This window comes from Mirounga leonina, unplaced genomic scaffold, assembly GCF_011800145.1.
Source record: "Mirounga leonina isolate KUSES-001 unplaced genomic scaffold, KU_Mleo_1.0 Mir_165, whole genome shotgun sequence".
Lineage (NCBI taxonomy): Eukaryota > Metazoa > Chordata > Mammalia > Carnivora > Phocidae > Mirounga > Mirounga leonina.
The window spans coordinates 73,516,097-73,532,690 of NW_023270415.1; the positions used below are offsets into that span (position 1 = coordinate 73,516,097).

General features: G+C 35.0%; 1 protein-coding gene across 4 annotated transcripts in view; it reads left to right on the top strand.

Moving 5' to 3' along the window:
- Positions 1–16,594, top strand: part of PHF20L1 (PHD finger protein 20 like 1) — an 82,352-nt gene that overhangs the window by 18,738 nt on the left and 47,020 nt on the right. For 3 of the 4 annotated variants that reach the window (XM_035011976.1, XM_035011974.1, XM_035011975.1), the window contains exons 3-9: positions 1,388–1,559; positions 1,704–1,788; positions 5,314–5,402; positions 5,640–5,717; positions 10,189–10,402; positions 10,979–11,104; positions 16,444–16,526. In XM_035011976.1, the coding sequence (XP_034867867.1) occupies positions 1,388–1,559; positions 1,704–1,788; positions 5,314–5,402; positions 5,640–5,717; positions 10,189–10,402; positions 10,979–11,104; positions 16,444–16,526 (847 nt within the window). The remainder of the gene's footprint in view (positions 1–1,387; positions 1,560–1,703; positions 1,789–5,313; positions 5,403–5,639; positions 5,718–10,188; positions 10,403–10,978; positions 11,105–16,443; positions 16,527–16,594) is intronic. The other variant, XM_035011977.1, reaches the window with a different exon arrangement.

Consider the following 16,594-nt stretch of genomic DNA (forward strand, 5'->3'; position numbering starts at 1 on the left):
ACACAGTTTGGGAACCTGCCCTGAGATGGTTATTGGCCATGTGGGTGCAGTGAGAGCAGTTGGGGCAGGGAGCTGGGAGGTCTTTACACACGGGATTACACATTAAACCAAGCCTGGAATGAGGAGTAGAAAAGGAAGGGGAGGATAGAGTTTAGGGCTAGACAGAACAGAGTGTACAAATGCACAAATGTTTGACAGAGCTCGGTGTTTTTGAGGAAGCCCCAAGTAGTTCAGTATCATTAAACTGAAGTGGGGAAAGAAGCTATACACCAGAGAAGGATTCAGGGCCCTTGAAATGTTTAAGAAGCCTTGAATAGCATGAGTGATGTATAAAGCCCGTAGTAATCAGTTCCTAAAATTTGAAGTTATGTAAGGTCTGTCGTGCTTCATGGTGAAAGCCAATTTTCTGTATGGAGAAGAAAAGTTCCAGATTTGTCAAAAACTAGCAAAAATATGAAACTATTATGGCTGAATCATCTACCCTGTGCTGCTATTGAATTCTTAAGGTTATTTAATGATACTTTTTAAAAATTTTTGAGTCATCTGTGAACATTTAATATGATACATTAGGAGCGATGAAGCAATTTTCCATGTTAAAAGTTTCAAGTTAATTTCTATTTTAGAATTTATAGTAGGAGAATCATCACACATAAAGACAGAACAATGTGATGTTTTTATATTTTAGAATTTAGTTTAACTGAGCTTTCCCTAGTTATCATTGATGCACGTTATAAAATATTGGAAAGTGTAGAGAAATATAAAAAACAAAGTGGTTTTGTGCCATAAAGAGACAAATGTACGTGTCAGTAGTTTTTGCTAAACAAATTTGTTTTACATACTTAAAATTCTGAACACAGTGCTGCTACTTTTTTTCGTTTTCCACATTGTGTTTTCCACATGTGTAAATACCACATTTAAAGACTATATAACATACCATTCAATGGATATACCATTGTTTGTATAGCTGTAGACAGTCTCCAGTTTTTCTAACTAAATTTTTAGATGGTTTCTATTTTCTTTGTTATCATAAATATTTTGTATATATGGTTCCAGAATTGTAATGATAGAGTTAAAAAGTGGGAATGTGTTTAAGGCTCTTGAAGCGTGTTTCCAAATTACTTACCAAAACAGTACAAGTAATTTATATTTCCATTGGGAGTGTATTGAAGTATTTATTTCACTAGGTATTGAGACCAATCATTTAAAAAGAAAAAAAAGACAAAAATAACAAACTTTGTTGGTTCAGTAGTTTAAAAATCTGGACCCATATTGTTTTGTTCATGGTTTTAATGGTAAGCAATATTTCAGTTAAATTATCCTTTTTAATACTTTGTGTAAACAAATGTAAGAATTTTCTCTTGATACGAAGCTCCTTTTTATTTTGGAGGTATCCTTCACGAATTGAAAAAATTGACTATGAGGAGGGCAAGATGTTGGTTCATTTTGAGCGTTGGAGTCATCGTTATGATGAATGGATTTACTGGGATAGCAATAGGTTGCGACCGCTGGAGAGACCTGCATTAAGAAAAGAAGGGCTAAAAGATGAGGAAGATTTCTTTGTAAGTATTAAGCTTTTTCCATTTGCTAGCTATGTAATGATACATTTCAGAAGGAATTCTGTTAAATATTACAAAAGCTTATTTTTATAAAGGAAATGCTTATTTATTATACATGGTATTGATCTTAAAAGTTGTTTAAAATAGGATTTTAAAGCTGGAGAAGAAGTTCTGGCTCGCTGGACAGACTGTCGCTATTACCCTGCCAAGATTGAAGCAATTAACAAAGAAGGTATGTATTTGAAGTAATCTGAGATTTACAATGGGATTAATAGTAAAATTTAACTGGATTTCTAATTTTAATTAATTGTGTAATTGTTACATATGGTTGTTACTTTTCTTTGTTTCAGACTTAATAAATTTCCTGCTAATATTCTTTTTTGGGAGTATTTTATTTGTAAATATAGAATAACATGACACCTGATCTACTTACTGCCTAAATAAACTTTAGGAGCAGTAGATAATTGGTTAAAATTGTGCAGCATTCAGTTCACAGGCTTACATTATATGCATTTTATTTCTTCTTCTCTGTTTCTAGTTTGTCGGCTAAGTTATTTTTATGAGCAGTTCAACCAGAATGTGAGGGAAGGTTAAAGATACAAGGAAATTCAAATCAGGTCAGCTTGGAAGTAAAATACAGTACAGTGTTTTCTGAGGAAAGAGTGTGAAAATTTATCAATTTGAGGGTTTCCTTTATTGCATCTTTCCCCTGCCCCTGTTTTCTTCATTTCTATAGATAAAATTGAAAGTTAAGTTTCCTAATAGCCTTTGTGGTATCTTATATGATATTGAGCAAAAATTACTGAACTGATCAAATGTTGAAAATAACACAGAAATCAGGTATGTTAGTGTGACCGAAGACGAATACATCTGTTGGGCATATAATGTATTGAAAAAAACAGAACTTCTAGACTGATTAACTTGGAAAGGCTTGAGAATTAGTATTTAAATTAGTATTAGGAATATACTTAAATATTTTATTTTTTTAATTTCTTATTTAAAATCTCACTTTTAAAAGTTGTAAAATAGTTTACAAGTGTATATTTCAAGTCAGTAATACATTAGTATTCTATAACAATTTCTTAAACTTGACCACTCATTCATTCTTTTCACTGAAGAGACACACATTGAGTGACAGCTTCTTTGCAAGAGGAGCATTTAATCTAAGTAAGGGGATGCTTCCTTTAAACCTGAAAGACAAACAAGTCAGCTAGATAAAGAAGGAATGAAAGGCTTTTTCAGACAGAAGAAATGGTATATTGCAGAAGAACAGAAGAGAGGCCTTTCACTTTTTAGGAATTGCAAGACTTTGGTGTGACTGGAATGAGGGAGTCCTTTAAAGGGAATAGAATATCAGAAGAGGTGGGAGAGAGAGAAGCAAGGATCTGTGTATGCAATGTCTTGTTACAGAATTTGAATTTTATTTGGAGGTGATGGGAAGGAACCGTGGAAGGGATTTAAACTGAGGAGATTTAAAGTAACAAACTTGAGAAAAAATGGGAGCTAAGAGCAGATAAAAGGGGAAAACATTTAAAAAGAGATATATTAAAGAATGTTAGGTGTGGAAAAGTAAATCGTTGCTGTCTGGCTAGAAATTATGATATAACTTTACAAAGGCCTATTCCAATTTATTGCTTTAAGGAATGGAAATAACATATATGGCTATGATTTTACTACCTACCTCTAGTCACCTTACTCCAGGAAGAGTTGAGGGGCATCTCCGTTGTCAGGTTTGCCGGTTACTTTTCCTTTTCTGGTCTGGCCTTTATTTCACTGTGCACTTAGACTTCTTGAGAGCCCATATCCTCCCTGTGTCTTACACATGTGCACTCCCTAGCTTTCTAGTTCAGAGCCTAACACATAGGCAGTCAATAACAGTTTGTGGAAGGAAAGGAGGAGGTAATGGATCAATTCTGTTGGATAGTAAATGGACCCACCCAAAATAAAAGAATATGAAGCACAATTAAACAACATTCTCTATTTTAAGGAAGAGCAGTTCCTTTAAGAGTGGAGAGCTTTGAGACCTTGCCTCCATGCTTAAAGCTCCTTGGGAGTATAGCATATACAAGTCCACGTATACACACACATGTAATGCACTCAGAAGCAAAGGCCCCATATTTTATCCTATCCCGTTTGTCAATGGGCATAGAATACAAAAAATTAAATTCGTATTAGTGGAAGAGTGAAGACACTTAGTGTAGTTTCTGCCATTTCAGGAGGAGTTTAAGTGAGCCCTTAGTGAAATATTGGCAGATGTAATTTCTTTTTAAAAAATCTCCATTGGAGGTATTTGTTTTGTGATGTCTGTATGCCCCGCATGGTGGATGAGCCTGCCCAGCCCATGACCCCAAAGAAAAACAAAGCAAAGGAAGCCTTCAAGAGGCTTTCTGTTCACTGTAGAAGCTAAACAAAACTAACAAAAATGAACGTTTAGGTGTTTGAAATATGTCTTAGGGAAGTTGAAGAGGAGGGACAGATTTGTAAACTGGAGGAAACAGGGGAAGTGTTCATATTATGGGTGGGATTTAAAGAGCTGATCCTTGAAGAGTAGGTTGGAGGGAGGAAAGGAGAAAGGCATCATGAGAGCCGAAACAGTGTGATCAACAGTGGGGAGGGATGAATGCCCAGCTGGCGTAGTGTGGAGCCTGCTCTCCTCTGCAAGGCCATTAATGAAGAAGGAAGAGAACAGTTGTGATGGTAGTGTAAGGTGCACGTATGGTTTGGTATTCTCACAATTTTCCCAGTGTTTTTATATCCTTGCTACTCAGTGGATTAGTTTTTTTCAGTAACTTGGGTCTACATCTTTATGTCTTCAATATTGTGAATTATGCTAATTATAGAAAAGATGAAATCAAATGATGTTCAAATTAGAAAATTAAGGAAAATCTTTGTACATATATATCTGGCTTTGGTGCCATCTTCTAAGCCAGTCATAGTAATCATCACACTTATTGTTTATACTTCTTTTGTAAAGGTCAAGTGTCTGTTTACTTAAAATGGCTCTCAGCCCTCATTTGTACAGGAAATGATAGAAAAATATTGAAATTTCTTAAGTATAAAATCTATGTAGTTTATACATTTTGTGGTAGTACTGACTTTTGTTGACTTGAAAGCATGACCTCTGTAACCCAAAGTGAATATGCTTTGTGACTGTCGTGCAAACAGGGTCTCAAACCCTAAGAGCAGAATAAGTGAGTGGGGAAGGCGTGGGGCTGGGGGCGTGGTTACGGCTGTGCTGCTTAGGGCACTGCTGTGGACAGAGCCTTCAGCCGCTTGGAGTTCAGTGTCTGTCTGCACAGCAGCACTTTCACCTAGATGGTCTGTGGACTGTTTTCTAGCTTAGAAGCCTGTGGATCTGATTCTTACTTGCCAGTTCGTTAGTACTGTGAATGGAATGATCTCTCCTTGAGTAAATGGTTTTTTGTCTCTATATCAGTTCTTTCTCTCTAAAAAGAAACTTTCAATAGGGATTAACATAAGAATAAAAAAAATACAAAGAAAAAAATAAAAAGAAACTTTCAAAGAGAGCAAAGGATAATTCCTATAGAAATATTATTTATGCTTGTAAATAATGATTTTATTAGAGGGAAAGGGAAAATAAACTTTAACCCACTTGATGGGAGTTCTTAATGGGTGTGTTTGCAGTTACTGCAATTACAGTGTATATACTTCTGTCAGGGCATTACTTGTTAGATTTCAAATGTTGCTGTAAGATTCAGTTGTATTTTCTAATGATTCTGACTTGCTCCTGTTTCAGGAACATTCACAGTTCAGTTTTATGATGGAGTAATTCGTTGTTTAAAAAGAATGCACATTAAGGCCATGCCCGAGGATGCTAAGGGGCAGGTAAGGGTGTTCAGCATTCCTAGCTACCCAAAGGGATGTCTTCTTGAATGGTGACCAATCAAAACAAAATTTATATATATATATATTTTAAAGTGAACTAATTGTAGGATTATGTGCTGATAGCCCCAAATAGCAGCAAGAAAAAGAAGCTTAGAATGTAAGATAAATTATACACTTGATTTTTGCTTCTTTGGCTTTAGACCTGCTAAAGTTATAGGTCACTAGTTTCTGTTCCAGGTGAAATCCCAGCATCCACTAAGCTGGTGTTGTCCTATCGACCCAGCTGGATCGTGTAACCAGTCTATGGGAAGTGAGGTAAGTGCCTTTTTTTAATTTCATTTTGTTTTTCCTGGTATATAGTATCATTTAGAAAGTTAATTTTTAATATAAAATTTTATATTGAGCTTCTTATCTTCTTCTTTCCTTTTATAAATCATAGTCATTAATCTTCTTTCAAAAGGCGCTTACCTGACACTCTGTAGGCTGTTTCAGGTAGGGCTCTCTGAGTCATGGGATGTAAGCAGTCTATTACATGCTTTGTCACTGCTCAAAGCAAGAAAGAACGGTAAGCATTTAAAGGAGAATCTGGGATGAAGTTAAAACCATGATTCCATTGGTTGAATATGTTTCCTGAAAGATTGGAAAGAAAAGGTGCCAGTAGAAATTTAAAATATTTTCTTTTATGTTCTGCTGTTATTTGGGATTTTCAGCACCTGGACCTACAATTAATTTTAAGAATTGAAAGTAATCTGTAAAAATGTCTAATATGGAAATATGCTACATATTTGTTCCATACATGTGCAGTGAAAAGTATCATTCTGAAATGTGTTGAAATCATCTGGTCAGCTCCAGCCAAATGTGTACGTTTAGTAATCTAGAAATGTACATCACCGCATTAAAAAAAAAAAATGATTCCTGATATCTTCGGAGAAGCATGATTGTTTTAAATCACCTGGTTTTCAAAAATTTAGTTTTGCAGTCCTCAGCAAATTTTTTTTCCCCAGTTAATATGGAAATGCAATTTAAAATGGAAGTGCTTTTGATCAGGAAATTGCTTTGTGTCTTCTTACTTGTACGTATAAATAAAATGTTCCTTTGAGCATTCAGTGGTGTGATTTCTTGATTACTGCATAGAAAGGTTGATTAAAACATTGAGAACTTAGTTTAATATATATATCTTTAATTAAACAAAAAATATTTATTTATTTTTTGCTTTAAAGCTATTATTTTATTCTGGTTATTCAAATGTTTGTGAGATGGCACTAACCCTAAAACTTCATTTTTTTTCCAAAGTGATACACTGAGCCAATTTTGGTAAAATTACAAGTTATAAAAATTAATTTATGGGATGTATTGGGTGTTTACTTTTAGTGAATAATTACATTATGACGTATATTAACATGAAAATCAATGCCAAAATATAAACTACTGAAAGAAAATAGGAGTAACGCTGTATTTCTTTTTTTTTTCTTTTTTTTTTTTTTTGAGAGAGAGCTTGAGAGTGTGGTGCATAAGCCAGGTTGGGGTGAGGGGTGGGAGCAGACGATGCAGGGCTTGATCTCACAGCCCTGAGATCATGACCTGAGCTGAAATCAGGAGTCGGAAGCTTAACCAACTGAGCCACTCAGGCGCCCTGAGTTAACACTATTATTTCTTTTAATTTACATTTTTCTTCATAATTTTTAATTACTAGCACACTAAAATATTTGTAGAATTATTTTTTATAAAATGGCCTCATTTTAGAAATGTCTTTTTTTCCCCAAAAAGTTTTTGACTTGTTTTCGTGTAGGAAATACACTAAGTCAGGTGTTGTGTGGGCAGTGCTGAGAGAATCCATCTTTGCGTGTATCTTAAAAATTTTGAGTACTTTGAGAATTCCTTTGTAAAGATACACAGTAAATTTCTTTTACTAAATTAGCAAAGGATAAATAGATGCAGTTTGGAAATATATTCTCTAAACTTTCTGTAGCTTTTTCTATCCTATTTTTTCTTTTTGCAAGTGTGCTGATCTAAAACTCACTAATGTTAAAGGTTTGCTCTTAAGGTCCTCTACTATTTATAAAACTTTTTTTGCATACATTATTTAATTGGGGTCTCATAGCAAATTCTTTGACATAGCTATGACTGATACTTCTATTTCACAGTTGAGGAATTCAGAACTTAGAGAATTGAGTGACTGACATAGAATTTTGCATAAGTGTAATGCACAGAGTGACTCTGAACTCAATCCGATTTCTTTATTGTGTATTGCTCTTTTGTCTACAGGGAGCTTTGAAGCAGATCATTAGTTCTAATTCATGAAAGGATCACACCAGTTATTTTTAATAGTGAATCTTACCTGTTTAAAAATAGAAGGGCAATATAATGGGAGAATTCTTTAATGACACAACTGCAGTGATTCCATGATTAACAAGTCATATGATCAGGAACTTTAGGAAAAAAAAATCTGATTGCACTTTTAAGAGCAACAATACGAATCTCTCCCAGTTTTCTGTTCATTGGAGAGAGAAAAGAGGTGGGGATGGAATTTACCTCTGGCATTTTTCAGCATTTCTCTAACAACTTAAAAATTTCCCCACAATGTGGAACAGAGAATTAAGCACTCTGCTCTTCATAAGACCTTACAGGTATGATCTCTGCTGAATTTGGCACTTTGCTAGTTGGGCTGTACTTTGTTTCTCTTTCTGCCTTGTTGATTACTCTCTGTCAATTTCATTGGTGGTGCTTTTTTTTTCTCTAATACTCAATGTCAGTCTCAAGGCTCAATTTAGCTGTAGCCCTTTGACTTACTCAGACTGCTCCTTGCCCCTTGTGCCTGTTTGCGTACACTCTGATTGCCATGGCTTTGTCTAATGGTTTTCCTCTCCCTGGCGGTGCCCATTGACTCCTTTCCTTCTGCCCTTTGCCTTGAAGATTCTTGCTGCAGGACTCACCTCATCTGTCATGTTTCCTGAAGCCTTCCAGTAGCCTTTCTCTTAAATCAAGATTAATCTTTTGTTTTGTTTTCTTCCATGGTATTTTGTTTATTCCTCCACTGCCTCTTCTATCACACCGTCTTAGAGTTAATTTTATTTGCCTTTCAGTTCCTTATAGGTAACAACAAAAAACATGGCTCTAAGTAAACCTGGGATTGGACAGTACTGGTTTATCTGGTTTGTTTTGTTTTGTTTAATTTTTTTTTACAAACTAGAGACATCTGTATTTCACAACTGTGTCTTTTTAAAGATTTTTTTTATTTATTTGACAGTGAGAGAGAGTGAGATCATGAGCAGGGCGGAGGGGTAGAGGGAGAAGCAGACTCCCTGCTGAGCAGGGAGCCAGGCGGGGATGTGGGGCTTGATACCAAGACCCTGGGATCATGACCTTAACTGACTGAGCCACCCAGGCACCCTGTGTCTTAATTCACTTTCTAATAATACATGTACTGGGGACACAGTTTAAATACTGAAAAAGCTAGATGCTGGTCATCTTCCAGGCAGGAGCAAAGGTGTGGTCACTCCAGGGCCTTTCAGGCAGCATCTCTTATAAATTGTCTCATAAATGCTTAGCATGCTTCTTGGCACATGTAGCAAGCAAGATATTCAATAGAAAATTGGGTGAATGAATGTGTTAGATACAATCACATGATAGTTTAGTTCATTTTAATCATGGGGGAGAGAACGAGACAGATTTTGTTTGTTGGTTTATTTTTAATGGCTTATTGTCTTCACTGTATGTTTTCAAGACTGAGCAGCCATCAACCTATATCACCTAATGATTGACTTCTGTTCATGTAACCTGTGAAGTAAATGCATTTGATGTTGTGAAGTAGTTTTTAGTTATGTGGGCTAAGAATTTAATGTATTACCCATTTTGGTTGAATTTCAGTTGGTCTGAAGCTTAGTGGTCTCAGTGGAAGATTAACTGTAGAGATAGTACAAATACTTGCTTTAAAAAAATCTTTTTTTATTGTGAAAATTTAAATGTTAGTACCTACTTTTTAAATATCTTTTCATATTTTTTACAATAAGCATTTTTAGTTAAAAATAAAATAGTAATATTAAAAATTATTTAGCAACAAACTGAAAATACACAGGAAGAGTAAATATTTGCATCTCAGAAGAATGGTAATCAACACAAATCCTAGGAAGTTGAAGAGGGAGGGAAATTAATCTGGGGCCTGACAGCATGTATTTCACCTTGATCAAATCAAGTGGCTCTTTTTCTTTCACTAGTAATATTAAGCTGTTGTGGTAAATTGGTGTCCAAACTTTCAAAGCTTTAAAAATTAATAAAATCATACCTTGAATTCTGTGAAATTGACCATACTGTGAGTGGTACATTCTTCCTAACAAGGAACAGTAATTTGTTCAGTGGAAATACATTTCTTTTAATCTTTACAGAATTGCAACGAAAGCATTTTTCTCTTCTGTTAAGGTTTGTTGTATTCAGAAAAGAAATGCAATTTGCCACTTGAATCTAAAGTACTAAGAGCATCATGTAGTGTTCCATATTTGTTAGAGGGTTGCCTCTATTATTTTATTTTATTCCTGTGAAAACATACCAGAGAAATATTTGTTACTGAATATTTTCCCATTTCATGTAAGGTTATACAATCCAACTAACCCATTAGATCATTAAATTTCATAATCACCATGTTGATTTATCTTGTAAATATAATTAATTTGATTTTTATATTTGTGTGCGTGTGAGGGTAGCTTTGAAAATGTGAGACATGTTTTCATTAGTGTAATTAAATTTTGATTAATTTTTAATACTTCACATGTTTTGTGTTTTTCCTTTGGAGGATTGGATAGCTTTAGTCAAAGCAGCTGCTGCAGCTGCAGCCAAGAATAAAACAGGGAGCAAGCCTCGCACCAGCGCCAACAGCAATAAAGAGAAAGAGAAAGATGAGAGGAAATGGTTTAAAGTACCTTCAAAGAAGGAAGAGACTTCAACTTCTATAGCTTCTGCAGAAGTTGAGAAGAAGGAAGATCTGCCCACATCTAGTGAAACATTTGGTACAAAATATGTTCTTACGTTCATTCTTTGTGTCAGGGTGAACTCGCTTAGAGAGTAAGCCAGACCCCTTAGCTACCTGCAATTTGAGGGTGTGGTCAGATGATTGGGCTCGTCCCTCGCATGAATGGTTAACTTCTACAGAAGTTACAGTTACAGAGCTGAAGTTTACTGGTCTAATATGGGTATTGGATAATGGGTGACCTCAGTATTCTTGAATAGAAATGAGTTCAGATTTTGACCTTTAAGTTCTTGTTAGTAGGCTTTGGGGTATTTGTTTTGTGTTTTTTTTCTTTAACTTTTTAAGTGCTTCTGCATGTATTTTGGTATGTAATATGGAAAAAGCAGTGAGTCATTTTCTTCCTGCTTTTCTTTCCTAAAGAATAACTGCTTAATAGTTCTTTATTTCTAATATATTAGTTTAGAGAAATTTGTGTTTCTTAAAGTTCTGTGTTAATCAGTAGGTTAAAAAAAATTAAGTGCAAATCATTTTTACTATTTTGCTATTTAAAAAAAAATCATGTTTTTTAACTTTGGATTCTAGATAAACTCTCATATATGTATTCTATTAAAAGTAGGACTTCATGTAGAGAACGTTCCAAAGATGGTCTTTCCACAGCCAGAGAGCACATTATCAAACAAGAGGAAAAATAATCAAGGCAACTCATTTCAGGCAAAGAGAGCCCGACTTAACAAGATTACTGGTAAACTACAATGATTCTTTTGGGGTGGGGGGGAGGATTGGAGGGTTTGATTTTAGAATAGTCTGCTTTTAATAAAGTGAAATGTATCTGTGGTTTAGTGTAACAAACTGGTCAACAAGAAAGACCGTTACTTTATGGTTCTTCAAGGTCAACATCCTCCAACACTGTCAGCTTTTTCTGTTGCGAAATGTGAAAACTATCACATATTTTCTACCTACCTCACAGGGTTGTTGTGAGGATTGATAGGATCAAATGTGATGAAATTCCATAGTTTTAAAATCACCTGGTAGGAGTAGTTTCTATAAACACTGGATCATCTGCCTTCGTCAACCTGTGGTGACATAATCTCTGCGGTTCTAAATATTATTATATAAACATTCTTACTCTTGCCCGGTCTCATTAAAGATGGTAGCAAATAAGGGGTGCCTGGCTGGCTCAGTCGGTGGAGCATGCAACTCTTGATCTCGGGATTGTGGGTTCCAAGCCCCACGTTGGGTGTAGAGATTACTTGAAAAAATAAAATTTTAAGAAAAAAAGATGGTAGCAAAAATGGTTGGAAAGATGAATGCTGAATTAAATTTAGCTCCTGAATATGTTAATTCCCAAAGTAAAAGTACTTTTATAAGTTTCTCAAATTTCTTACCTTCAGGTTGGTCCTTAGAAGCTCGTCTTATTTTTCTGGGCTTTGTTGTAATTTAGAAAGTAGGGTGTTAGGATGATGAAAACTCTGGAAATCCTAGCCTGGTTAGTGTTCACAGGAGAAGAGATTTAAGTATCTGAAGCAGGGCCAGTCATACTAGGCTCTCTCACTTCCAAGACCTCTTCAGTCTAATGATTCTAGTCTTTAAAAAAATTGTAAACATACTTAATTTTTCTGAATATATGTTAAAAGGGGAATTAAAATATTTAGTCATATCTTCTTGTTTTAAGGACAAAGTGTTTTTTAGTGTCTTTGGCCTAATAAAGTTATATAAACCTCTGTTGGCATTCTTTTAAATAATATGAAGAAGCTTTGGTTTCATTGTCAGATCAAAGAATAAATGGAAATTAGACATGTTGACCATTTTCTGAAGAATAGAAGCCCATTGAAAAATGACTCTGCAGCTGAGGGTTCTTTAGGAACCACTGTTTTATTATAGTGTTCATTTTAAGTGATTATAATTGGTTTCAACAGGTGAGAATATTTAGTCTTTCCATTTGTTAATGTTATTTTTGTGCCTTTTTCTGATAAAGGATATTTTTGGCCCTAGGACAGGAAATATTTCAAATGAATTCACCCATTGCACCTTTTCCTTAGAAACTGTTAGCTTTGGAGAAAGTCAAATTGTTACCCAGGTGATTGTTATGATGGCAGTTTAAGACTTCGGTTTGGCCCTAGCAGAGTGGAAACTAGGGTTGCATACTGTGGCAGAAGAGGAAGAGCACTTCTAGCCCCTGTGAGACAAGACTGAAAGAGCGCTGCTGGAGGGGCCAAGACCAAGGGAGATGGACGTGACACTGACGCTGGGTGACTGCCAACTTACCAGCCTCAAGGGTTTTCCTGTAGTCTGGATAATCTGCTTTTAGTTTCAGGCAGTCTGTTCTCACAGGTGCCTTACTGAGAAGTTCAAGCCCAACATTTAAAGAAATAAAAGAAGAAAACAGCTCAGTGCACAGCAACGTATTATTTACCTATGGCCTTGAAAAGACAATAGTGGGGAAAACCATTTTACCGTGTGCCTCAAGGAAATTCTAATACTGGTTGCTTAGTAATACCCTGCACCTTGTGTGGAGGGACTCTGTCCTCACATCCCCTTGGGAGTCTCAAAAGAACAAGTGATAGTTTGGCAGCAGTAGAAAAATGTAAGATTTTACAGATGTGAAGTCATTATGATTTTTCCCTTTATTTCCTCAGAAGATTTGAATGTATGAAAATCCTTTTAATAGTTCATCTTTCTGTATTTCTGTGTTCACCTTGCAACTATATCATGCCAAAAGAGAATAGATCTTAACAAGATTGTCTTCAGTGGTTGAAACTCAGGCTTGTTTCTGTGCAGTAAATTTCATTTGTAGACCATAAAAAGAGAGGAGAACTATAAAATAGTGATTTTGTTACAGAATTACGGTGTATTTTAAATTTATCAAGCTCACTTACATGTGTCTTTTTGCCTCTTTACTACTGAGAGGGATAGGGCTATGATCATGGCAGCATCTTAGCCTGCTCTGATGTATTCCCCCATACTCCATTTTATTTATTTTTGAAACCATTCTAGCTGGAAATATGTGGACCAGCCACTGGATAAATTTAATTGATATATTCACTCCCCTTCTGTTTCCTCCCTCATATACACACCCTATAGAGATTCTAAAGCCTGATTTCTCTTTAGGGAATGGTAGGTATAAGATGGCTTTTTTGAAGTTTCCAAGTAAGTACATATTTGAAATGATAGTTGCACAGCATATGTATGTTCTTCCAGAGACTTATTTTTCATTATGTAATGTACCTTATTGATAGTTATATACTTTACGCATGCTGATTTAGAATTGACAATTTTACAGAGCGATTCCAGAGTCCATACTTAGAGACAAAGTTGCAAGCAAACTTCAAGCGAATTTGAGTAGATTTTAAAATACAGATTGTCAAGGGAGTAAAAGAAGAAACAGCAGCAATTGGTGCATGTCTGTTTCTACTAGTTCAAGGAGTTCTAGAATTTCAGCCAGCTTAGATATGTGTGTGCAACTTAAGGAATTTTAAAAATAATTTAAAAAAAACCCAGAGGTTTGAATGAGCCAGTACATGTTACTGATTCAAGAGTATTTGATTCTTATTCCCAGCAAGAACGTTGTGTTTTGGAATCCCTGGTTGAAAAGTGGAGCACAAATTTGACTACTTTTTCTTTCCTCCCCTTTGCCATTCCAGGGTACTCTGGCCTCCGTTCTATTCATTCCTATTAGCAGAGAGAGACAACTATGTATTTTGTAGATGAAGTACAGTATTGAGAAATTGTGACTTTGTGGGTGTGACTCATGAATATTTGATATTCTACTTTTACCTGATACTTACATAATAATCTTGAAACTGCATAATGCATCCTGTTAAGATAATTACAGATACATTCTTCTGGAGGAGGACCTGGGTTAGTGATATATTGATAAATAATAAGTATTTACAGATAACTAAAATTCATTTGTATCTCTTTCACTTAACTCTTCTCATTTTCTCAGGATATTGCATTTCTCCCCAGCATGTTCGCAGGCCAAGAAGACAGATTTTGGACAGTCTCTTAAGGCAGCGACTTTCCAAAGCCTTTTAATCTTGTCCCCTTTTGTTGTTTGTATTTGGTACCTCTTCTGTAAGATAGCATGTATATAAAGTATGAAAAGCTTTTATCGATTGTACTGGACGCATTTGAATTCTCAGGATGCCACGTATTGTATTTTCTGATCTGATTTTGAGTAGTTTCTTATTAAATGCCCCATTACTTTTTATAAGAACATTACAAAGCTTTATTTTTCATTCACAAACCATTAGGTGGGAATTGCTTTTAATTAATTGGGTCTGTAATACCCTAATTTAAATTCATGAGTATGTCTGAATTATTTTGTTTATTTTAAAGCTTGTGGTACCTTATTTTTAATTTTGTAATTTGAGATCTCTTCTGTGCGTTGATGGGATTTAAAAAGTATTTCTGTCATCTATATGAAAGGAAGCAAAAGTAAGATAAATTTAATAGACCGAAGAGCAAAATATTTGTCCTGCTTGAGTAAACCTTAGAAGTGGAACCTCTACTCAGTTTCCTGCAAAAGAACTTGATTCCCTCTTTTCCTTTTTATTTCAGTAGTATTGATTCTCAAAAATATTAGCTAGAGAAGAAAAACCTAGTGAACGCGGTTTTAAATGTTAAGGAAATATGCCATGCTGTATCTCTTTCAGTCATCTAAAAATATGTTCAGAAGTGCTGTTAATATAACTAGGATTGAATTTATGGTTTGTAAGCTTTTTGTAAAATTATTTCTATATTGGGTTTTTCCCCCATTTAAATCTATACTTAATATTGTGTGAGCAAACTATATAGATTGTTATATCAAACTAGACCAAATATCCTTTTTAAAACCAGTAATGTATCAAAATCATTGTTTTACACTCAGCCTTTTCTATCTTTACCACTTGGTTCTAATACTACTTTAAGGGTATGATTTTATCATAGTTAGATTACTTAACATCTGTGAGATTGTTATCTGAAAAAGCCAAGGGATGTCGCCACGTGGATAGCTTGATGTTACGTGGCATTTGCAGGCACTTTTTCCTCCTATTAAGTTTGCTGTAGACTGCTTCAGTAATATGGGTGGTATAATTGCTGTAGTAAGTTCACTGTTAGGTCGTTGATTGTTAAAATTACTTCCTTTGAAGCCGAGTTTTTGTGTAACCAACTTTGAAATGACAGAGGTGATTTTTGGTGACCTTTTATGTGCCAGTGGTCATCAGCAAAGACATACTTGTTATACAAGTTTGGCTTCATTGAAGGTACCTGTCAGGTGCTTTGCAAAGTATCTTGACCAAGTAAATGCCTTTAATTTATAAATTAAGGCAGAGTTTTAATGTCTTGCAAAGTTATTTTATATACTCCAGATGAAATATTTTGTCTTCTAAAATTGAGAATTAGTGATACACATTGGAGAAAACTGGAATTCCTAAATTATTTCTTCATTTGTAGAATGAGGCTATACTACTAAGCTCAACTGTAGGAAGGGTCTGCCCCTTTTTCCTGTTAACATAAAACAGACCCATCAGTGTTTTTGGCACTTCTGTAAGAAGATAAGGTACAGTGAGGTATAGGGATAAACCCATAAAGCTTAGGTCAAAGGTTCTAAGTGGAATTAAAAATCGGGAGTAGTTTTTTTTTTTTGGTTTTTTTTTTTTTTTTTTTTTAGCTAACAGCAACAACAACAACCAAATCTGACATTCTAGATGCTTGGAAGGATTTCTCAGATCTTAGTATTAACTCTATATATTTCAGTTGTACAGACAAAGCCCATATTATGAGTATTTAAGTAATCTTAGGTTTCTAGACGTTAAGCCATAGACTTTAAAATTTTTACAGACTAAATGTGTATGAGTGTGTTTTTTTTAAGGATATCTTTAGGAGTAATAGTTTTCCAGAAAACTAATTGTATAAGCATCTCTCAAGTTCCGATTTAGTCCCTTAAGGGTGTTTGTATTTTGAACAAGTAAACTTTTGAGAATGTTTGCTTCCTATATAGTAAGAAGGATGGGGGATTTCAGCTACTAAAATTTGGGGAAGTTAGAGTGAAAGTCACTAATTTTTCTAATGAGCAATTTCTGTACAATTTTTCTCAAGGTTTGTTGGCATCCAAAGCTGTTGGGGTGGATGGTGCTGACAGAAAGGAAGACTGCACTGAAACAGCTCCAATGCTGGAGCAGGTATGAAACGGTAGCGTTTGATTGTTTTCAAGGTCCCCAACTGGAATGCTCACGGAGCTAGAGTATCC